The 22,232-nt window shown below is 40.8% G+C and overlaps 1 protein-coding gene across 18 annotated transcripts in view; it reads left to right on the top strand.

Annotated features, from left to right (window-relative positions):
• The window catches only part of CELF1 (CUGBP Elav-like family member 1), a 69,352-nt gene that overhangs the window by 33,663 nt on the left and 13,457 nt on the right, over positions 1-22,232 (top strand). For 13 of the 18 annotated variants that reach the window (XM_045825494.1, XM_045825487.1, XM_045825491.1 and 10 more), the window contains 7 exons: positions 3,832-3,983; positions 13,293-13,480; positions 15,329-15,411; positions 15,768-15,816; positions 20,346-20,480; positions 21,023-21,102; positions 21,414-21,575. In XM_045825494.1, the coding sequence (XP_045681450.1) occupies positions 3,913-3,983; positions 13,293-13,480; positions 15,329-15,411; positions 15,768-15,816; positions 20,346-20,480; positions 21,023-21,102; positions 21,414-21,575 (768 nt within the window). In that variant the 5' untranslated portion in view covers positions 3,832-3,912. The remainder of the gene's footprint in view (positions 1-3,831; positions 3,984-13,292; positions 13,481-15,328; positions 15,412-15,767; positions 15,817-20,345; positions 20,481-21,022; positions 21,103-21,413; positions 21,576-22,232) is intronic. The other 5 variants (XM_045825499.1, XM_045825505.1, XM_045825501.1 and 2 more) reach the window with 1 other exon arrangement.

Below are 22,232 nucleotides of genomic sequence, written 5' to 3'. Positions count from 1 at the left end.
CTTTTCTATCTTCCTTATATCATCTAGCTGCCAGAAGCTGGGGCGGGGGTGAACATACAGTTCACTTAACTGTCTGAGGTTATAACTTAGTTAGATTTTCACTTTTCCTTATATAGACTGCTGGTGATTTTTAATGACACAGTTTCTTTTATAATTTAGTTGCAGGCTCTAATTTTCTCTTAAGTTCACCTAACTAGACCTCACATTTTACCCTTTAAAACAAACATGTTTAGATTATCTGGGTGGAGGTATAAAACCACTTCACCTGTCATTGAACTCCCTGGTTACATCAGATAGAGAGCAGCATGCCACTTGGGTTGTTGTTTTTATTTCCTTGCTTAACTTTGCTTTTCTTTGTTCATTCACTCTTTTTGACAAAACAAAGGGCTGTGATTTCTAGCATTTCTCTCAATTCAGTTTTTAAATTGCTTATACCAGAATTGTCAAACTCATTTTCACCGGGGGCCACATAAGCCTAGCAGTTGCCTTCAAGGGGCTGAATGTAATTTCAACTCCTTAACAGTTAAGGTTTTGTTACATTTATATAGTCCTAAAATTATTTCAGCCCTTTGAAGGCAACTGTGAGGCTGATGTGGTCCCCAGTGAAAATGAGTTTGATGTCCCTGGCTTATGCCATTTAGATATTCTAAATGCAGGGTATGCTATTTTTGAGGGTTCCCCTTATCTACCCATCATTTTTTTATGATTTGGGTTCTTAATGTTATGGCAGACTGATTGCATCTACCTGCTTTGACATAATCAAGTTTTGAATTACTGCCCTTAGAAAAGAAGTATAGAATATTCAAAGCAAAGAAAACCTAGACAGACAACCAAAGAAAGAACAGGGACCCATGAATATAAATTCATAATGAGGACAAGTGGTAAAAAAGGGCCGAGGGAAAGTTAAGGCCTTCTTTTGCAGTGAGCCCTTGGTTGTAATCCTTCCTGTCAGCTCTCTATTTCTAACGCATCCTTTAGGAGGAAAGCCTGGAATGTGTTTCTGATTTAGAAATTAAAAACAACTTATGAGCATTTTTTGTGAGTAACTTTTAACCCTACTTTTTAATTTTAACACCTGCATTTTTTATACCCATAATTGTTTTTATCATCATTTAACTTTGTAACCCTTTTCTAAAATTGAATGACTTGTGATTAATTTCTGCATTCTCCCCCCCCCCCCAAGCATGTTGGATGTGATTATACTGAGATAAGTCTTGTGACCTGACTAAAGAAAAGCATTCTCTTTCATGTAATAACACTTCCATCTTGTAGCTTTTTAAAACAGTGTTGTTTTATATATTGTAAAATGGATTTTAAAACATTACTCCGAATAAGTACTTCCCACATTTGGCTTGGTGAAAATTACTGTCAGGAGTGAACATCATTGCATACTCTGAGCAGTGCCAGGCTACTCAATGAAGTCTGCCACATTTAAGTACTCCCTTATTATAGATGTGACTCTCCTTGAAATAGAGATGTAATTAAACCATGTATTTTTACTGAATAATAAAATCATAACAATAACTACTGGGATTTTAAAAAAATTTGTTGATTCCTTTTCAAAGGAATTCTTGAACTAAAAAAATCTAATTCAGTTAAGTGACTTCACAAATTTACTCCTTGATCCAGGTATCTTTCTATAGGAGGAGGCGTGTGACCAGCTCCAGTGCACACAGGAGAAACTAGGACAAACCTACCAGTTACTTAACCAGTCCCAGCTTTGGTTATCATCCTCTGCCTGTCTGGCAGAATCAGGGCTTGGTGAACTGTGTGTATCGAGTTGCACAGTCTCCTCTCACTTGCAACTTGTTTTTGCTTCCTTCCCTAATAGGATGGAAGAGAGCTCCTGCCACTTCTGCCTCTGAAGCAGTAGATCCAATGAGGCAAGGTCTCTGATGAATAGAAAAGTAGTTCACTGCAATTAATCGTTTTAAATTTTGGGTGGTCAGTTTCTGCCTTCCTCGGTCAAATGCAGGACAGATGTCAGCCATAGTTACACAGACTAGAACATTTAGACTTATACCATGATGTGCTGCCTTTCGGGTTTTTGTTTTTGTTTTTGTTTTTATCCACATATTTAGGAGTTCATTCATTTACCTCTTTAGAGGCTGAACATAACTTCTTTTTTTCAAAGTTCCCTGTGTTGTTAACTGAGCTTGAGTGAAGTGAAATTTTTGAGGTAAGGCAACCCTAATGATAAATGTGAAAAGAAGGGCTGTGAAATTTGGGAGCCTTCAGAGCTGCAGTTTTAGAGTCATCGCCTAAATATTGAAATGCCACCATTTGTTGTTGGGAGGGATGTGGAGCTAAATTGAGAACGGGAGCACCACATCTGCCTCGACTGCTAAGTATATCCATCTCTGCTGCTCACCCACAATAGAATTTTTATGTCTGCATTCATTAATTCCAGTTTTAGCAAGTTTAAAGGAGGACAGCGAATGAAGAGGCTTAGTCTACATTTCTCTGTCCTTCCTTACAGGTTCGAGTGTTTGTCCCAAGCAGGCCCTGGTTCTTCTTCATTATTAGAAAGGTGGAACAACTGAAAAGACATTATTTCCTAGTACTCTGTCATGAGGCAGAATGGTGCAATGCCATTTTCATTTTTACCTTTTTAAATTCTCTGGCAAGTTAAGGTTCAGAGTTAGTAAAGAAGATCTGCCTTGTGCCACTTAAAGAATGTCAGTGAAGCAGCAGTTTTTAAAGCTCTTCACTCTGATGAGGGAGCACTCTCTGCTATCAACATATCAAGAAAGCAGTCCAGTACAGGTAGTAGTATGTGAGCAGTAAGTCTCTGGTGGCCAGTTCTTCAGCCATCCTCTGGCCTGCTTCTGGTGGTTTGAACCAGCGGTCCTTCTTTTCCACTATTCTGTGGTTACTTTGTACCCAAGCACTGTGCTCATTGCTGTCTTTGGCACATGGAAACTAAGTTCCGACCAAAGCTAACAACTTAGTTCTCCCCCCCCCCCCCCAATCTCCCCAAATTTTACTTATTTATTTTCAGAGGGACTGGAGGGAGACAGAGGGAGAGAAACATCAATGTGTGAGAGATGCATTGATTGGTTGCTTCTTGCACACCCCCAACTGGGGATCTGACCTGCAACCCAGGCATGTGCCCTGACTGGGAATCAAACCAGCGACCTTTTGGTTTGTAGGCTGGCGCTCAATCCACTGAGCCATACCAGCCAGGGCTCAGTTCTTTTCAAAAATATTTTCAGTCCTGGCTGGTATAGCTCAGTGGATTGAGTGCTGGCCTGAGAACCAAAGGGTTGCTGATTTGATTCCCAGTCAAGGCACATGCCTGGGTTGTGGGCCAGGTCCCCAGTAGGGAGCACGCCAGAGGCTACATTGATGTTGCCTCTCTCCCTTTCTTTCTCCCTCCCTTCCCCTCTCTCTAAAACTAAATAAATAAAATCTTTAAAAAATTTTTCCAGGCCATATAAGGTAAGAAGGTGAGTCCCCCCTGCCCCCTCCCCTTCAGGTATTATCAGATTTGAGGCATCCTCAAAAACTGATTTGCAGGGAGAGGAGTTTGGAAAATGTGAAACAAGTTTGTGTTTCTTCTGCTCTGTTAGCCACTGCTATCTTTATGGATTTGACACTCTGTTTATCTGACAGTGCACATAGTACTGCTTCGCCAGGGAAAATCACACAAAACAAGCCTGGCGCATCAGCACTTTCATTGTGTGCCGGGCTGAGCCTCCCCTCACATGGTCACATCCCCGTTTTAATCCATTATTCCCGTTCCCTTCCCCAGTCCTGCCTGTTTCTGTGGCACTTATTGCTGGTTTCCCTGAGCTCCTGTTTCCACTTTGTGTTTTTTGTGGGGCCCAGGAAGCTAAAGCTGTGTGTATTTGTGGATCAGACAAGTGCAGCAAGTTAATATCATTGACTTCTGAAGGGGAGAGTGAGGTGATGGCTGCGTTTAAGTTGGATTTCCTTCCAGAAATGATGGTGGATCATTGCTCTTTGAATTCCAGTCCCGTGTAAGTATTTTTGTTGTCTAATTTTTTTTATCATAAGTAGAGGAACTGGGTTGTTTCCTTTGTTATTTAATGAAACTGGTCCCTTTCCTTAAAAGAAGAAAAAAATGGGGTGAGGAAGCCAAAGTCTACCCTACTGTTATTTTCTAGTAGTCTTATTCTGTCTCATTACTGCTGATTTCTTTCTTCAGGGCTACAATGAAGTTCTGTACATGAGAGGGTACATTTGATATATGACTAGCAACATCACCTCAAGTGTGCTAGCTCCTCTCCCTTCACGTGGTAGTGTTTTTCCATATGATAGGTTCCAAGGTATCTTTTTTAAACTGTAGTTTTATTACTCCGGGTTGGGTATATAATTCAAATGATCTTTAGGGAAGTTAATTATTTTTAATTATCAAATTCTTAGACTCATTACAGAGAAGACTGGTAAACTCATATCACAGAGGGTATATTTAGTAGTATGAGTAGAATGCTATATTGACATCTAAACTGTAATTCTGGATTTTGATTTTTTCCCCAGTCTAATTGAAATGCAACGTGGTACATGGTTTGGGAGATATCAGATGCCCCTTCCCCCAAATTAGACCAATCTTGATGGGCAATTTGCCCAAATAAATTTTGAACATGGGAATGAGAAGCCTCATCACTTTGCAGTACTGTGCAAGTGATGCTGCTGTTGTATAGAACTAAAATGCTAACCTGGCTCTGGGTTACAGCTACAGGGAACCTGAATTCTGGGTTTTGTGGAGAATACATTTCTAACTCCTGATTTCTGTTACTTTACCCAGGCTTCAGAGTATCTTGGAACCTCAAATAAGTGAGTCTTAGGTTATTCAAAGCCAAGAATATTAAGTGGTAGAATATTCCCTAGATAACAGATGGTAGTTGCAAGTCTTTGAGTTTAGACCGCCATGTGCGAATCAGGCTACCCTGGGATTGGGTGTAACAGTGTGGATAATAGCAGATTCTGAACACCTCTTCATGGAATGAGTAGTTTGGTGGCCTTCAAAGTTACCTGGCTTGCTCGTTTAAAGTAGATCCTATTCTTTCCCTCTAGTCTCCAAAATAATAGTAATGTAGATGTCTTTTTATGAGAGTTCTTTACTGCTGGCATTCTATTTTAGCAGCAGGTAACAGGTGAAATCATAATGAATGCCATCGTAAAGACTTACTGCATAATAAAAATTATTCCTGTGTACCAGATATATGATCCTTAAAAATAGGACTTTGTGGCTCAAAGTATCTTTCATTGTAATACTTTCTGTCTATGCTTTGCCATGGCCTATTGTTCAGGCCTTAGATACAGCATTTTCTATTTCCTCAGTCTATTTACTCATCTTATTTTTTTAAAGATTTTATTTATATATTTTTAGAGAGAGGGGTAGGGAAGGAGAAAGAGAAACATCAATGTGTGGTTGCCTCTCACGTGGCTGCCACTGGGGACCTGGCTGGGGCAACCCAGGCATGTTCCCTGACTGGGAATTGAACTGGTGACCCTTGGTTCACAGCCTGTGCTCAATCCACTGAACTACACCAGCCAGGGCTATTTTCTCATCTCTTAAGAGGTTGGACTGATACAGCATCTCATGAAGTCTGGACCATGGAACACTGCATGGAAGTTACCTGGAGCATAAAAATGCGGATTCCTGGACCCATGCCCAGATGTTCCTATGCTGGAATAGGGCCTAAGAACCTGTTTTTAATAATGTCCCATGTGGTTTTCATGCATACTAGAGTTTGGTAACTAATGGACTGAAAATAGGTCATTCTGAATAGAGGTAATCAGGGTGTAGACTGTTATATCATTTCCCCCCAAGTGCGTTGGCATCTGTTTTAGTCATCCAGCTTCACAAAAGCTTTTTTGAGGTTAATTGGGCATAGGCTATTGCCCCTATCTTACAGATAAGAAACTCAGTTGAGAGGGGCTAGAACCGACTTACCAGAGGAGAGTTGGTGTCAACCTTGGGTCTACAATGCAAGTTTAATAATAGGCTCTTTATTTTTGCCCCCCCCCCCCACTAGGCCTCAGGTGTCTTTGAGTAGAGTTACCCATCAGTTCTCATTATCACAAGTCCTCAGGCCTAAGCAGATACCGTATACCAAAATATACACCACAGAGTTTAAGGAGAACTTTCTAGAGAATGATGTGTGCTTGTGATCTCTTTCTTAGAATCCACGCCCTTCACACTTGTGCTGCTTTAGCAGGAGGCTTGACATCGGTGGTTTTCTCTCTGAAATGATACTGCCTGGGAATGTGATCTAGCAGTGTATCTCATTTCAAAATTTCTCACAACAGAGAATTTGTGGAGGGGCTGTGGAGGAGCCTGGGGATCTGACCCCTGGTTCCTGTTCTCTTTTGTAACAGTGTCCTTGGTTCTACTTTGACCACTCTTCAGCTTGCACTGGCTCCTCTTACTTGGCTTGCACCATAAGACATGGCTGTTCTCCAAGGGTTGTATCTTAGAGGTCTTTTCTCTCAGCTCTCCCATTGCTTAAGGGAGCATTAATGTGCTTTTCTGGTTCTCAGATCTTTCTATGTATCCTGTAAGCATCCCCTGAACTGTATGTTGTTTTAAAAACTATTCATTGAGTATCTCCATCTGAAGGCTTCCCCCCGCAAAAACAGTCCCTCATATGGTCTGTGCTAGAATCCAAGAGTGAGTCCTCCTCCACCTCATATCCTTCCTTGATGGAGTGATCTACAAGTTTAGTGGATTTGCACTCCCCGACCCCCATATTTCTCAGCATTGCTTAAGACTAGTTCTTAATCTCAGAGCTAGTTTTTACAACTGCTTCCTCTTGTAAGAGGAAGCTTCGTCATATTTTGTCACTTTGTTTCATCCTATTACCAGGTGTCTTTTAAAAGATAAAATCTTGGAATAAAGTCCAACAACCCTTTCAGTATGACATGGAAAGCCCCTCACTGGTTCTCTCCAACCTCTTTGCATCAGCTTTCTAATATGCATTTTCTTTTTTCCTAGTTTAAATGTTTTTATGCTCAACCTTTTAACTTTCTCAAGTGCTTTCTCTACCTTTGCATGTTATCTCAGTATTCTTTCCTGAGTCCTTTCCGTCTTCTCCTCACCCTTTGGTCTTTCATAGCTCCATGCAGTGTAGCACTTTTCCCAGCTGCTTAGTCCATTCTGCTTACATTCTTGTACCCCCCCCCCCAAATAAAATAAACTGTAGTAGCCACTTTTCCCCACAGAACTTTTATTCATTTGTTAAAGCATTTGTTGGCTATTATAGTTGCGACCTTCTACTTGTTTAGGGCCACTGCCTCCAGGGCAGGAATCGTTCAGTCCCCCCTTTAATGGACCCCTTACGGTGTGTAGTGCCTGGCACATTGTAGGAGCTTGGAAAATACAGTTGAATGAATGGTAAGTCTTGTGAGGTTTTTTTAATAATTAGAGATGATTACAGATAGGTTCTCTGGACATTATCTCCATACCTTGGGGAAGAAGGTCAGAAACCTTCACAAGCAGATTGTTAGCTATTCTGTTATTGAGTGGTGACTTAAAAACCTTTATTGATAGCTTTTTCCAACTAACAGTGGAAGAGCTTCCTTTACCCAAATGAAAATTACTTCCTTCCAGCGTAGACACATTCTGTCTTGTTCTCACTAGAGAACAGCTGGTAAGTGTCAGGCCAGGGCCCTTTTTACTCTAATGTTCTTCTGTGCCGCTTTTTCCATAGTGCGGTATGTGAGCCAGCAGGGCCTGTCAGTAGGGCTGGGTGGTGGCTGGGGTTTGGGATGCAGAAAAGTATTTATGCCTGCTGGGAAGTGGAGAGATTGGTAAGTATCTGGAATTTCTCTGTTTATAAGTGAACAAATAGCAGTCAAAACAGGTCATGGGGGGGGGGGGGAATGAGTAATGAAAGGTTTTGGAAATAATTTTTAAACAGATGTGAAAGCAGTATTTAAGGGTGTTTTTGTTAAGGACACGTGAACTGGGCTATAATGTAATCAGGAACTCCGCAGCTGGAAGACCTGAAAACTCTTTCCGGCTCAGAAAACATGTTCTGCTCTGTACATATGCTGCTGCTCCTCACTTACCTTACAACTTTAGGGTTACAACATGGCTTTCTTTGCCTTGCCCCTGCCCTTCTAGCTTGTCTTCTGATTCCTTACTCCATTTCTCCGTCTCTGTCTCTCTTTCATTGAGATATAATTTACATAACAAAATTTGCCCTTTTAAACTCTATGAGTCAGTGATTTTTACTATATCCACAACTATCACCGCTAATTGCAGAATATTGTCTTTTTAAAGAAAATTTAAAAAAATGATTTGAGAGAAAAAAAAACACATCGATTTGTTATTCCACTAATTTGTGCATTCATTGGTTGCTTCTTTGTACCCTGACCAGAGATTGAACCCACAATATTGGCATATCGAGGGTGACACTCTAACCACCTGAGCTACCTGGCCAGGGCCCACAACATTTCATCACCCTAAAAAGAAACCCTGTACCCATTAGTAATCATCCCCTCCCTTCTCTCCTACCTCCAATTCCCATTCCCTAGGCAACCACTTGCCTACTTTCTGTCTCTGTAGATAGGCCTATTCTGGATATTTCACATAAATGGAATCACATAATATGTAGCCTTTTGTGATTGGCTTCTTTCATTCAGCATGTTTTAAACTTCATCTATATTGTAGCATGACCCCTGTTATCTCTTGCCACTTGTCCTTTTTATCTTTTCAACTTAACTCACATGATCTCTAGTTGAACCATTTCCATTTCTGACTTCACCACTGTTTCTGTTTACCAATTCTAGATTCTTTAGAGCATTGCTGTGCAGTAGAGCTTCCTGTGTTGATAAAAAATGTTCTCTCTCTGCTGTCCTATGCAGTAGCCATTAGTCACATGTGGCTAGTGGCTGTTGTCTTGCTCAGTGCATCTGTAGAGGAACTTGATTGGTCAGGCCTATCTTTCTGTTTTAAGCTTAGTGGTCATGGTGTTAGGTTTCTGGCCAGCCAGTGGATCAGATTAAGAACCCACCCTCCCCATCCCCGTCTAGTCAGTTGGGGTATGGGAAAGAGGTGGGACTGAACATCAACTCTGTCCCCTGAGAGGAGAAAGAGAAGAGAGTGTTTATCTTTAGGGATTTTGAACAGATAAATGCTTTGAAAATAAAGCTCTTTGTTTTCCCTTCTCTGTTTCTCTTCCAAGTTGGTTCTCTGTTCTGTTTTCCTATAGCATGTTCCATGAAAAATCAGGTAGACAAGGCAGCCTCTGGTCCTAATTTCTCAGTTTTTCATTTTTAATGATTTGCCAGTTGCAGCCATTATCGCTTCTGCTGTCAGAAGCAGAACCTCGAAAGAGGTGGGTTGGTGCCATGCCTCTTTCCTAAAATATTTGCTGCCTTCTTATCTCCCTTCTTCCCTCACTGCTGCAAACCATGCTTTTCCTTTCTTTCATCTTATTCCCAGTTGAATACCTCCACAGAAGATAAGAATTTTATAGACTTGCCTTTTAGAAATCATAGGCACACCATAGGCATATCGAGGGTGACACTCTAATCTGGCACACCAGATCTCCTGGGGGCTGCTGAATTCATTGGCTCTTGAGTAGGTGTATTAGATGCACCTAACTCCAGCCCTGGCTGGTGTGGCTCTGTGAATTGAGCATTGGCCTGTGAACCGAAAGTCACAGGTTCACTTCCCAGGTGGGGCACATGCCTGGGTTGCAGGCGGATATCTCTCCCCCTCTCTTTCTCCTTCCCTTCCACTCTTTCAAAAAAATAAATAAAATATTTTAAATATACCTAACTCCAGCAGATCAGTGACCCTGAGGAGCTCTCCATCAGTGGAAGGTAAGGCACAAATCTGAGAATGGATTTAGTGACATACAGAGTAAATGCCATACTTGAACCATGTGGGATCCTCATCATGTCACACTAGGTTTCTTGTCCCAGGTGACTTTTATACAGTGGTTACTTTTAACTAAGGACAATTTACACACTGGAAGTATGTGTGGAAGGTTGAGGATGAAGGAACTTTCATTGTTGCTCATCTCGTTAGACACAGTAACCTGAAGTTTGTGGCTGCTTGTTACATATGCATAGGTACACATGGTTGCTTCCCCCCTTTTTGGGTTATCTCTAGCTGATGTTGTTACTTAAATTATTTCTAACTCTGTCTTCATGTGCTCCAGTGAAATGTTTTTCTTACTCACTGATGTATACAACATCTAACACAGTGCCTGGCCTGTGTAAGGAAGTGCCCCGCGTTTACTGGAGGAAGGGAACAAGCCAGTGCGTAACTGCAGTTGCGTGGTACCCACAGCATCTTGAACCTGGCCTGATGATTTGCCATGCTATAGAAGTGCTCCTCAAACTGATAGAGGACTGTGTCCTGTCTCCCTCCTTCCAACTTGTAAAATACCATAGAAACAGTTAAGTAGGAAATAAAGTGTAAATTTGCATTTTGTGTCTTTTTATTATTATTATTAAATTGAAGATTTACAAAATTGCCTGGTCCAGTTGTTATAAAAGTTTCTAACGAGTTAAGTTTGAAGATTGCCCCTGGTCCTTGGGCACTTTGGGCAGCAGTGCTCTTGGGGATTCTTCTAATGAACTGGTGTGGGGGTGTTGCTCGTGGAGTAGGTGGAAGACAGGGAGGAGGATTCAGAAAGAGAGAAGGGTGTTTGTCTCTAATGTTGAGTCTCCACTGAACTTTTGGATAAACCACCATCCACATGTGTTGCCTGTGTTTACAATGATGTAGAAAGTTTAGAAACAGCACACAGTTGCAGGCAGAAGGGAGGAGCTGAAAGCAGTTGCCTCCAATGTGTAATACAAATTAATGAAACCCTGACTCTTCCCGAAAACAGCTGTCAGCTTCTTTATCATCAAAACATATTCTGAGCGCCTTTGGGGATTTATGTTAACTCTCCCTAGAATAGAAATATAATTAAAGACTAGCAACATTTTAAATACTTCGTTTATTTTTAGAGGGGGAGGGAAGGAGAAAGAGAGGAAGAGAAATATTGATCGGCTGCCACGCCCCCAACTGGGGACCTGGCCCACAACCCAAGCGTGTGCGCTGACTGGGAATTGAACCTGCAGCTTCCGGGTTTACAGACCAGTGTTCAGTCCACTGAGCCACACTAGCCAGGGTAAGATTAGCAACATTTTAATAAAACATTAAACTTGGCCCTGGCTGGTGTAGCTCAGAGGATTGAGCGTGGGCTGGGAACCAAAGTGTCCCAGGTTCGATTCCCAGCCAGGGTACATTCCTGGGTTGCAGACCATAACCCCCAGCAACCACACACTTATGTTTCTCTCCCTCTCTCTCCCTCTCCCTCTCCCTCTCCCTCTCCCTCCCTCCCTCTCTCTCTCTCTCTCTCTCTCTCTCTCTCTCTCTCTCTCTCTCTCTCTCTCTCTCTCTCCCTCCCCCCTCCCCCCCTCCCTTCCCTCTCTAAAAAAAGTAAATTAAAAAAAAAAACATTAAACTTGGTAATTAAAGTTGTTGGGAGCAGGTTATAGGCAGTGATACTCATTGTTTCACTGGTCATAGTGCATTTTAAAATTTATTTCATTTTTTTAATTAAATTTATTGGAGTGACAATGGTCAAGATTATATAGGTTTCTAGTGCAGATTTCTGTGGTACATGATGTTTATATTGCATTGTGTGCCCACCACCCAAAGTCCCATCATCTTCTGTCGCCATATATTTGGCTTTCTTTACCCTTTATGACAGGTTAATCCTGTGACAAGTAGTCATAAGAGATAATAGAGGCTCTTTAATTTGTGCTATTTATCCCTCTTTATGCACAGCATTCATTTTTTATCAGAGTTAGTTGCTTAATAGGGGAATTGTTGAGAATGAGAACAAGAAATTTCTCCCATCCCACACTGAGTGCTTACATTGAACCAGGTGTGACTACAAGAATGAATTGGAAATAAAACAGTTTCTGCATTCAAGAAGCTCTAGACTAAAGCTAGAGGACGGGAAACCTTTACAGGCATAGTGACACAGAGTTGGTCTGTATTAACAGCTTTTGACAATAAGTTAATGCTAGGTTAATGAGAATAGTTCTTGTGGGTGTTCAGTTATAAGAGATTTAGGGATTAAAAGATAGGTTGAGCTTCCTAGAATCTTTCCTAGATTCATCATTCTCCAGGATTTTCAAATACTATTCAAAAGGTAACAGTGGTGTAAAAAGTTGTTTTTCCTTTAGTGAAAACTACCATTTTATTTAGGATTGAATATTGAAACATGGCAAATTTGAATATGATGATGTGATTTTGTGTGAAGCAGCAAACACTTATAGAAAAGTTAATTATGCTGGCTCTTTGGAATTGAAGTTGTTACCAGTATATGGTAAGATCTTGAAACACTGTAGAGAAGGCCTTTGATTTATTTTGGGTGGTAGAAATACTTGCAGTGCAAGAATCGCCTTGGGTTCTTGGCAGTTGCAGTGGTAGCAGTGAAGGTATTCAAGCATGAGCATTACAAGTTTGGTGTGATAGGATTGGAGGAATTTGTTGGTGTTGTAATAGTTGCAGTTGGAATTAACTGGTAAAGTCGGAAAAGTAGCATTAAACTGGATAACGGAGAAACAATAAAAACTGAGAATGATGGCATCATTGCTTATGTTTATATAATATTATTTAGAGTTGAAGAGGCAAAGTTTTGTTTTGGTCTAGGGCCTAACTCAAAGAACGCCAGGATTAGCACGTGAGAGAGCCACATTCAAAGACTGACATTCTGGTCAGTCCTTAGCTTAGGCCTTGGAAATCAAGCGCCTCTGTTCTAATGCTACTGAAAGAAAACTTTTTACCTATCATTATATTCATCGAGAGTCCTGAGTCTTTTCATAATCAGTAGTCTTTTGTGATTTTTATGTGTGTTTAAAATTAAAATTTGCTTTAGGAACTTTACCTCTTAAGTTCTGAGAATTTTCATGCTAGATAAGGAGTAAGTGACACTCAATTTCTTTTTTATTTTAATTATTGTTCAAATACAATTTTCTTTTACGCCCAGCCCACCCACCCAGCCCTCCCCACCTCCCTCTCATTTCCACCCGCCCCTAGTTTTTGTCCATTCAGTTTCTTAATTAAAACCCAGGGTGTTCTAATCAGAATGGTGACTTTAGTTGGGAATCCAGTTCTAATGCAGGGGTGGGGTGGCCATGGTGAGAGAGGACAAGGGAACTCTGGTAAACTGAGTTGGAAGTAAAGGAAGTAGAATCTTTTCCCCTTACTTTCCCAGGAAGTAGTTGAGATCTTTAAAGCAAAGAAAACTCCCTCTGGAAAGTAACATAAATACATAATATTAGTTTTATTTTATCTAATGCAGCTCAAAGAAAATGAACGGCACCCTGGACCACCCAGACCAACCGGATCTTGATGCTATTAAGATGTTTGTGGGCCAGGTCCCGAGGACCTGGTCTGAGAAGGACTTGAGAGAACTCTTCGAACAGTACGGTGCTGTCTATGAAATCAACGTCCTGAGGGATAGGAGCCAAAACCCTCCTCAGAGCAAAGGTGAGGGCTTGGGTTTTACGTGTGATTTTTGTCATGCACATGCTCTTTCATTGCCAGCACGTTCCTCTGATCATGTGCGGGGAGGAGGAGAGTCTTATTTTATAGTAGCGATATTCCAGCTCATACATGTTTTATGGCTTAAATAAGAAGTTAAGGTGACTTCATGAGGATGATTTGTAAGTTGGATCTTGGGTTGTCTTTTGTGAGAGCTCTAAATTCAACAGATAGACTCACATGAGTGTCTCATTTGATCTTGGGAATGAATGGACTGACAAAAATTAAGTTTAAACCAACCACATAAAGTTTTCTTTCATATTTTGGCTAAAGTAAACTGAAAGAAAAAGACTGTCCTTTAGCCGTGGATTTCTGTTAGAGCATATAGAGGCCTTGCAGCATGACTTAGCAAGTAGGAGGTCCTTGTTTGCAGATGACCTGTTTGCTATGTGGCGTATATAATGAACAGGAGAAGAAAGGCTGAACTGCTGCAAGAAATACCCAGCAGAGTGGAGGTTTCACAGGGCTGATGGTAGGTGAGGCATTAGCTTTGCCCCTGCACATGCAGATACACTCTTATTTTTCCAAGGGACCAATTCAGAGTAATTTTCTGTGAAAGCTCTTCTACAGTGCAAATGTAAACAAGTATGATTGTCATGTTTGAAACCAGCTTTAATAACAGGATCTAGAACCATAAATTATTTTCTCTTTTTGGCATAGTTGACCCAAAAAATAAAGTACTGTACTTTTTTTCTAATGACTGGCAATATAATGTGCAATAATTTAAAATCTTAATTGCACATTCATTTTGAAAGAACTCTATGTCATATCTCATGGACTTATGGACACAGGATTTACAAGATACACCTCCTCCCTCCTATATCCAGCAAAGATACAAAAAACAAAACTACAGATCTCAGTCAGTACCATGTGCTGTTAGAAGCTTAATTATATTTGCTGAGAACCAAGAGTCAAAAAAAAGATACTAAGAGGATCTTGCTCTTAAGTCATTTTATAATTTAATAAGTGATAATTATTTTGAGGTATATGGTAAAATTGGCTACAAAGTAAGGAGTGGTTCTAAAAAAGAAAGAGTTTCTGGTGGACAAAGAGCCACAAGAGTTCAAGGTCCCTGTCTGTCTTGTTTGTAGCTGAGTGCTCTTGCCCAGCACACTACCCCGTGCTCAGACAGGGTGGGTTGAATGGCTTGGTACTGTGAACTTTGTAAGGGAAGTCATCTTTCCCAAAGAAGTTATAGGAATAGCTAAAGGAGACTTTTAACAGAACTAAGAGACTAGGCCCTGGCCAGGTAGCTCAGTTAGAGCATTGTCCTGATACACCAAGGTTGTAGGTTCTGTCCCTGGTCAGGGCACATATAAGAAGCAACCAATGAATGCATAAATAAGTGGGACAGCAAGTTGATGTCTCTACCCCTCCCTCCTTTCCTCCCTCTCCCCTGCCCCCTCCACTTTCCTCTCTCTCTAAAATCAATAACTAAAAATCAAAAATAACTAAGAGACTATAACAATAAAGAAAATGCATAGAAAATAATCTTTGTTTTTTCTCTGGCTAGGTTCTGTGTCTCTGTCTCTGCCATCTTTATCTCTCTCGGCTAATTTTAATAAACCCTGCTCTTTTAAGTTCTAATGAAGGATAGGGCAAAAGTAAGCTTACAGTTGTTTATATGGACAATAACTATAGCAATAAATAATGATACAAGAATAAACTGTGTTTCTCATACTCATAGGTAAACCTCTTTTGCCCCAGCCCTGTATGCCCATGCAGGACTGTGTGCTGTAGGAATTTCTGGTTTTGAAGGACTGGTTTGATTTTGTGAAATCTTGTTTATTGCAGGGTGCTGTTTTGTTACGTTTTACACCCGCAAAGCTGCATTAGAAGCACAGAACGCTCTTCACAACATGAAGGTCCTCCCAGGGGTAAGAAAGCTCCTACTACTAAGTGGAACTGGTGGTTTTGACACCTGGAACATACTTATATGTATCAGGTACACACTGAAAACCACTTTGGGGAAAGGGTGACTGCCACAGGAATGAGTGTAAAGGGGACTTTCAGAGAAGATAGGCTGAAAGTAGTTCTCTCTCAGCTGAGAGAATTTTGACTGCTTGACTCAATGTTCTGTCCTGGTATTTGGTGGGGAAAAGTCATGAGGTAGTCAGACGTGAGTTCACGAGAACTCTTAGGGGCTCTAGTTTCGGCATTCCTTTAGGAGCCCTCATACTTCTGAATGCCTTCAGTGTGCACAATGGTAATATGCCTGTGTTTTTCCTTTTAGATGCACCATCCTATACAGATGAAACCTGCGGACAGTGAGAAGAACAATGGTAAGCAAGCATGTAGCTTCCCCCATCCAGGTTTCTTCCTGGCTTTTTTGCTGTTCTCATGGCATCTGGATTGCTTTGTGTGCTAAGTCATTTCTTTTGAGGGTAGAATTGACATATAGCATTATATTAATTTTAGATGTACATCATGTTTTGATATATATTATGAAATGATCACCACAATAAGACTAGGTAACATCCATCACCATACGTGGTTACAAAAAAAAAAAACCACTTATGTTAAGAACTCTTAAGATCTACTCTCTCAATAGCATTCGAATATGTAATACAGTAATAACTATAATTTCCACACTGTACCTTACATCCCCATGACTTATTTTATAAGTGGAAGATTGTTCCTTTTGAGACCCATCACCCCTTCCATCCACCTATCACGCCCCATCTCTGACAGCCGTCAACCCGTTTTTGTATAGCCTTGGGCTTCTGTTTCCTTTTAAGATTCCACGTATCAGAGAGATCACACTGTATTTGTCTTGCCCTATTTGACATGTTACACTTAGCATAATGCTCCCAAGGTCCATCCATGTTGCCACAAATGTCAAGATGTCCTTTAAAAAAAAAAAAAAGATTTTATCTATTTTTAGAGAAAGGAGAAGAGAGGAAGAAAGAAACATCAGTGTGTGGTTGCCTGTGTGCGTGCACACATTTTTTTGTCATTCATCAGTGTGCTCTTTGGTTGTTTTCATGTCTTGGCTGTTGTAAATAATGCTGCAGTGGACACAGGAGTTCTGTATCTTTTTGAATTAGTATTTTCTTTTTCTTCAAGTAAATACCCAGAAGTGGAATTGCTGGATCATATGGTAGTTCTAGTTTTAATTTTATAGGAGTCTTCCTTACCGTTTTCTACAATGGTTGCATTAATTTATATTCCCACCTACAGTGTATAAGGGTTCTCTTTTCTCCACATTCTCACCAACATTTGTTATTTACTTGGCTTTTTGATAATAGCCATTATCAAAAGGTGTGAGATCATACCTCATTGTGGTTTTGATTTGCATTTTCCTGATGTTACATATTTTTTTATTGTAACCCCTTATCAGGTGTGTGATTTGCAGATATTTTCTCACATTCATAAGTTGTCTTTTCAGTTTGTTGATGATTTCCTTTGCTGTGCAAAAGTTTTTAGTTTAATGTAGTCCCACTTGTTTGTTTGTTTTTGCTTTTAGAGTCATATCCAAAAAGTCATCACCAAAACTGATGTCAAGGAGTTTACCACCTATGATTTTCTTCTAGGAGTTTTATGGTTCTGGATCCTATGTTCAAATCTAATCCATTTCAGTTAATTTTTTATGTATTGTATAAGACAGTGGTTCAGTGCTCTAAGTAATATCATCTAACTTACCTATTTTTTTTTTAAGTGTGGTAAATAACCGAGGTAAATAGAGTTAGTAGGGAAACATTACAAGAGCATTTTAGATTAATTGGATTTTTTAAAATTGGTTATGCTATTACAGTTGTCCCAGTTGTTCTTCCTTTGCCCCTCGACCCCACCCAGCACCCCCTACTCCCTAAGTTCCCACACCATTTTCATGTCCATGGGTCGTGCATAGGTTCTTTGGCTACTGCTTTTCCCATATTGTACTTTATATCCCCATGGCTGTTCTGCAGCTACCTACTTGTACTTCTTAATCTACTAACCTCTTCGCCCATACCCTACCACCTCCCCCCTAGTCTGAGAACCATCAAAATGCTCTCCATACCCATGATTCTGTCTCTGTTCTTGTTTGCTTAGTTTGTTTTTTAAGATTCAGTTATTGATAGATAAGTATGTATTGCCATTTTATTGTTCATAGTTTTGAACTTCTTTTTCTTAGATAAGCCTGTTTAACATTTCATATAATAATGGTTCGGTGGTGATAAACTCCTTTAGTTTTTTTCTTGTCTCGGAAGCTCTTTATCTGCGCTTTGATTCTAAATGATATCTTTGCTGCCTAGAGAAATCTTGGATGTAGGTCCCTGCTTTTCATTGACTTTGAATATTTCTTGCCAGTCCCTTCTAGCCTGCTAAGTTTCTTTTGAGAAATCAGCTGATAGTCTTATGGGAACACCCCTGTAGGTAACTAACTTCTTTTTTCTAGCTGCTTTTAAGATTCTCTTTATCTTTAACCTTTGGCATTTTAATTATGATGTGTCTTGGGGTGGGCCTCTCTGCATCATCTTGTTTGGGACTCTCTGTGCTTCCTGTACTTGCATGTCTACTTCCTTCACCAAATTAGGGAAGTTTCTTTCATTATTTTTTCAAATAGATATCCAATTCCTTGCTCTTTCTGTTCTCCTTCTGGCATCCCTATGATATGAATGTTAGAACACTTGAAGTTGTGCCAGAGGCTGCTTACACTATCCTCAGTTTTTTGGATTTGTTTTTCTTTTTGTTCTGATTGGTTGTTTTTTGCTTCCTTAAGTTCCAAATCATTGATTTAATTCTTGGCTTCATCCATTCTAGTGTAGTTTCCCTGTAAATTGTTTTTTATTTCAATTAGTATATCTTTAGTTTCCAACTAGATCTTTTTTAGGCTGTTGAGGTCCTCACTAAGTTTCTTGAGCATCTTTACAACCAGTGTTTTAAACTCTGCATCTGATAGGTTGTTTACCTCCGTTTTGTTTAGTTCTTTCTCTGGAGTTTTGATCTTTTATTTGGGTCACATTTCTTTGTCTCCTCATTTTGGCAGCCCTGTGTTTGTTTCTATATATTGGGTAGAGCTTCCATGACTCTGTCTTTGTAGTGTGGCCTAATATAGTAGGTGTCCTGTAGGGTCCAGTAGCATAGCCTCCTCATCTCCCAAGCTGGGTACTCAAGGTACACCCTTTGTGTGGGTTGAGTACACCCTACTCTTATAGTTGAGCCTTGATTGCTGTTGGCAGATTAATGGAAGAGATTTACCCAGGCCAGTCAGTTATAAGAACTAGCTATGACCACTGACCACCAACCACTCCCCTCCTTGGAGGATCAACTGTGCAGGGACAGGGTGGTGACACTCCAGCATAGTTTGTAGCTGTCTACTCTGTGTGCAGGCTATGGTGTTTCCGGGGTGGTTCAGGCCAAGGTCGGTCCACACCTGTGTTTTGCCCTGGGGCCACCATGCGTGAGCTGTAAAGCATTCTGAGATGGTTGCTACCTGTGCTGGGCTTAGAGATTTCCAGGCAAAGGCAAATTGTGAGTCTAGGTTGTTTGCTGCTAGTGGCAGGCCTGGGACCTGTTAGCAAGAGGTATGGGGGTTGAGGGCTCACTGAGGCCAGCTGTTGCTTGTTTGAAAGGATTTAGGAAATTGGGAAGCTTGAGCTAAGACCATCCATTCATATGGAAAAGCAGCTTTGGTGGGCCAGTAAGTTGGGGGGCGTGGGTAGAGTCTTTGGAGATCACCCAGGTGGGTCAAACAGTGTTAGCCAGGTTGATGGAGTCTCAGATATGGCACCCGCCTGCCAGTTCTGTGGCTGTCGGGAGAAAGTTCAGAAAAGGGACAGTGGCCTCTGCCCACCTTTCTGCCTGGGACAAAGCTGTCCTCCAGCTCTCACCTTTGATGCCAGACACTTCAGTTTTTCCCTGTATCCCACTGGTGCCTTTCAAACTACTACCCTGGTGCTGGAGCTCAGAGGGAGTGAATCTGAATAAGTCTTTGTGTAGGTTCTTTAAGAGGAACTGCTTGGGGGTCCAGAAGTTTCTTCCAGCAGCTCAGTCCCCACTGATTTTTGTAGCTAGAGGTAAGGGGGTTTATTTCCCTAGCATTGGAACCCTGGGCTGGGGGCCTGCTGTTGGACTGGTACTCCTTGCTCTGAAGATGCCCCTCCCAAATTTTTATCCATCACACATGGATGTGCAACCAGCCCATTCGGCATCTCCACCCCTCCTGCCAGCCTAGATGGATGTGGTGTCTTTATTTCCATAGTTGTCAGACTTCCATGCAACTCAATTTCTGACAGTTCTGAGTGATGGTTGTTTTAAATTTTGGTTGTAATTTTGATGTGTTTGTGTGAGGAGGCTGCCGTGTTTACCATGCTGCCATCTTGACTGGGTATTGGAATGTTCTGATCAGTGTAATTTCTTACAGACAGAAGTGAGGGGGGAAATGAGGGAGGGAGGGAGGAAGGGAGACCCTTAGTCCTCAAGAGGACAGGTAGAAAGTGGATAGTTGGACTTTCTGAAAGGTATGTCCTGTTTCTCTCAATGAAGTGTGAAAACTCATTCTTTAGTAGTAGTTCTGTTAGTAAGAGCAAATATTACCAAGTGCTAGGTAAGAATCTGAGCACTGTGCGTTTAATTTAATAATACCTACAGCTGCCTTTGAGGTAACTCTCATAAGATCACAAAGGTACTTTATTTTATCTAAGTGCTTTCAGTGATAACTTCAAGATACCATTGTTTGTACTGGGAGAAACAAAGTATATCTTAGAATCTGAAAATGGTATCAAGGCACCAGAGCCAGGCTTCAAACCCAGTGGTCCTGACTCCTGAGTCTCTGGACTGCTCAGTCTTGTATAATAACGTTCAGACCTTCTGTGTTTTACTCTCTCAGCAGTGGAAGACAGGAAACTGTTTATCGGTATGATTTCCAAGAAGTGCACTGAAAATGACATCCGAGTCATGTTCTCTTCATTTGGACAGATTGAAGAATGCCGGATATTGAGGGGACCTGATGGATTGAGCCGAGGTGGGTACATTTTTAAACTTTAAAGATGCTCCTCTTGAATGTGGATTTTCTGTTGAATTGGACCAGTGGAAAACAGTGATCTCCAGCCAGTGAGGCTCTGTCGTGATGGAGAAGTTGGGTGCGGTGTTACATGTCTAGGTCCTGTCACAACTCCTACAGTTTCATCCCTTTTGTATTCTCCCATTATCCTTAAGGACTTGATGTTCTCCCCTCCAGTGTCATGTATTAAAATTCTCCGTTTTCATGCCTACAGATGTTCTTGAAGTCAAAATTGAAACTTTTTATTCCTGAGAGGAACTGGAGGCTATGAATCCTCCTCTGTCCCTCAGGCACTTTGTTTCCTGTCTATGCTTCCTTGGTTTTTATCACTTACCACACTGGTGTAACGTGGCTCTCTCTTCCGCTAGATCATGAACTCCTGAAGGCAGAAACCATGTCTGGATTGCCAGCATGGCACTTGACACATAGTTAAGTGCTTAGTTGATGTCTATAAATAAACAAGGAAATGAATGAATGAGTTATTGATCTTTCTCTCTTACCAGGTTGTGCATTTGTGACTTTCACAACAAGAGCCATGGCACAGACGGCTATCAAGGCAATGCACCAAGCACAGACCATGGAGGTAGGGAACAGACGGATGTAAGGGGGCAGTTCCTCAGCCTGAGGGTACTAGGACATTTGGCCTTCAAAGCCCAGCAGCAGTATAGCATCTTACTGTTCTAAAAGTTAAGCAGGCCAAACATAAATTAACATTAAAATTAACATATTGGAACTAGTTGCCCTTTTAAGTTATCTTTTGCCATTTATGTGTATCAGGAAGACAATCACTTGGCAGTGAATAAAATTAGAATGGAGGCTGTGTGTCGTTAGAAATGAGGATTTTTCCTACACCCAAAGGAAGAATTTGACCCTTTGGTTTTGGTCTTTTCATAGGGTTGCTCATCCCCCATGGTGGTAAAATTTGCTGATACGCAGAAGGACAAAGAACAGAAGAGAATGGCCCAGCAGCTCCAGCAGCAGATGCAGCAAATCAGCGCAGCATCTGTGTGGGGAAACCTTGCTGGTCTAAATACTCTTGGACCCCAGTATTTAGCAGTGAGTCTTTGTGGTTTGCTTTCTGCAGACTATGCAAGCTCTCAGCTGTTTCTTCTTCTGCTGTCCCCAGCTAACAGACACAGTGGCATTTACAACTTTTAGCACACTGAAATTTTACGTAAACATTTAGGCAATGCAATATTCTTGAAGTCATTGTTATTTTCTCTCCGTCTCTCTGGTCACACATCTTTGGTTATATCTTGAGTTAGAGTGAAATCGTAATTTCCTGATAAAAAGACTTAGAAACAGCTCATGTCCCTGCCCCCAAGAAAAAAAATTTCTGAGTCTCAACTACCAAATATTTTTCTCCATGTCTTTTTCTACCAGGTGTAGAGGGTATTATTAAAGACCTATTGAGTCTCCCTGAAGAATATGATAAATGTTTCTCTCTTGCTAATTGAGAGATCAAGCATGGACATTATTTAAATGAGTATTACAGATGTATATTTGAATTCACTATATAGTAAATAGGTTTTCTTTTAATTTGATCTTTCTCTTGTTGAGCTTAAGTCATGGAGTCCAAAGGAGAGACAAGCTGCTATTTATCATTAAGTTTTACTAGGTCTGCAGTATGACAAATTATTATTGTTTAAACCTTTAAAAGGAATTGCAGACAAGACAACATAATTAAAACTCTGTCATCTGTGAATCAGAAAG

Source organism: Phyllostomus hastatus, unplaced genomic scaffold, assembly GCF_019186645.2.
Source record: "Phyllostomus hastatus isolate PE091 unplaced genomic scaffold, TTU_PhHast_1.1 phas_scaffold_585, whole genome shotgun sequence".
NCBI classification, from domain to species: Eukaryota; Metazoa; Chordata; class Mammalia; order Chiroptera; family Phyllostomidae; genus Phyllostomus; species Phyllostomus hastatus.
This window is presented reverse-complemented; position numbering and strand designations above follow the sequence as displayed.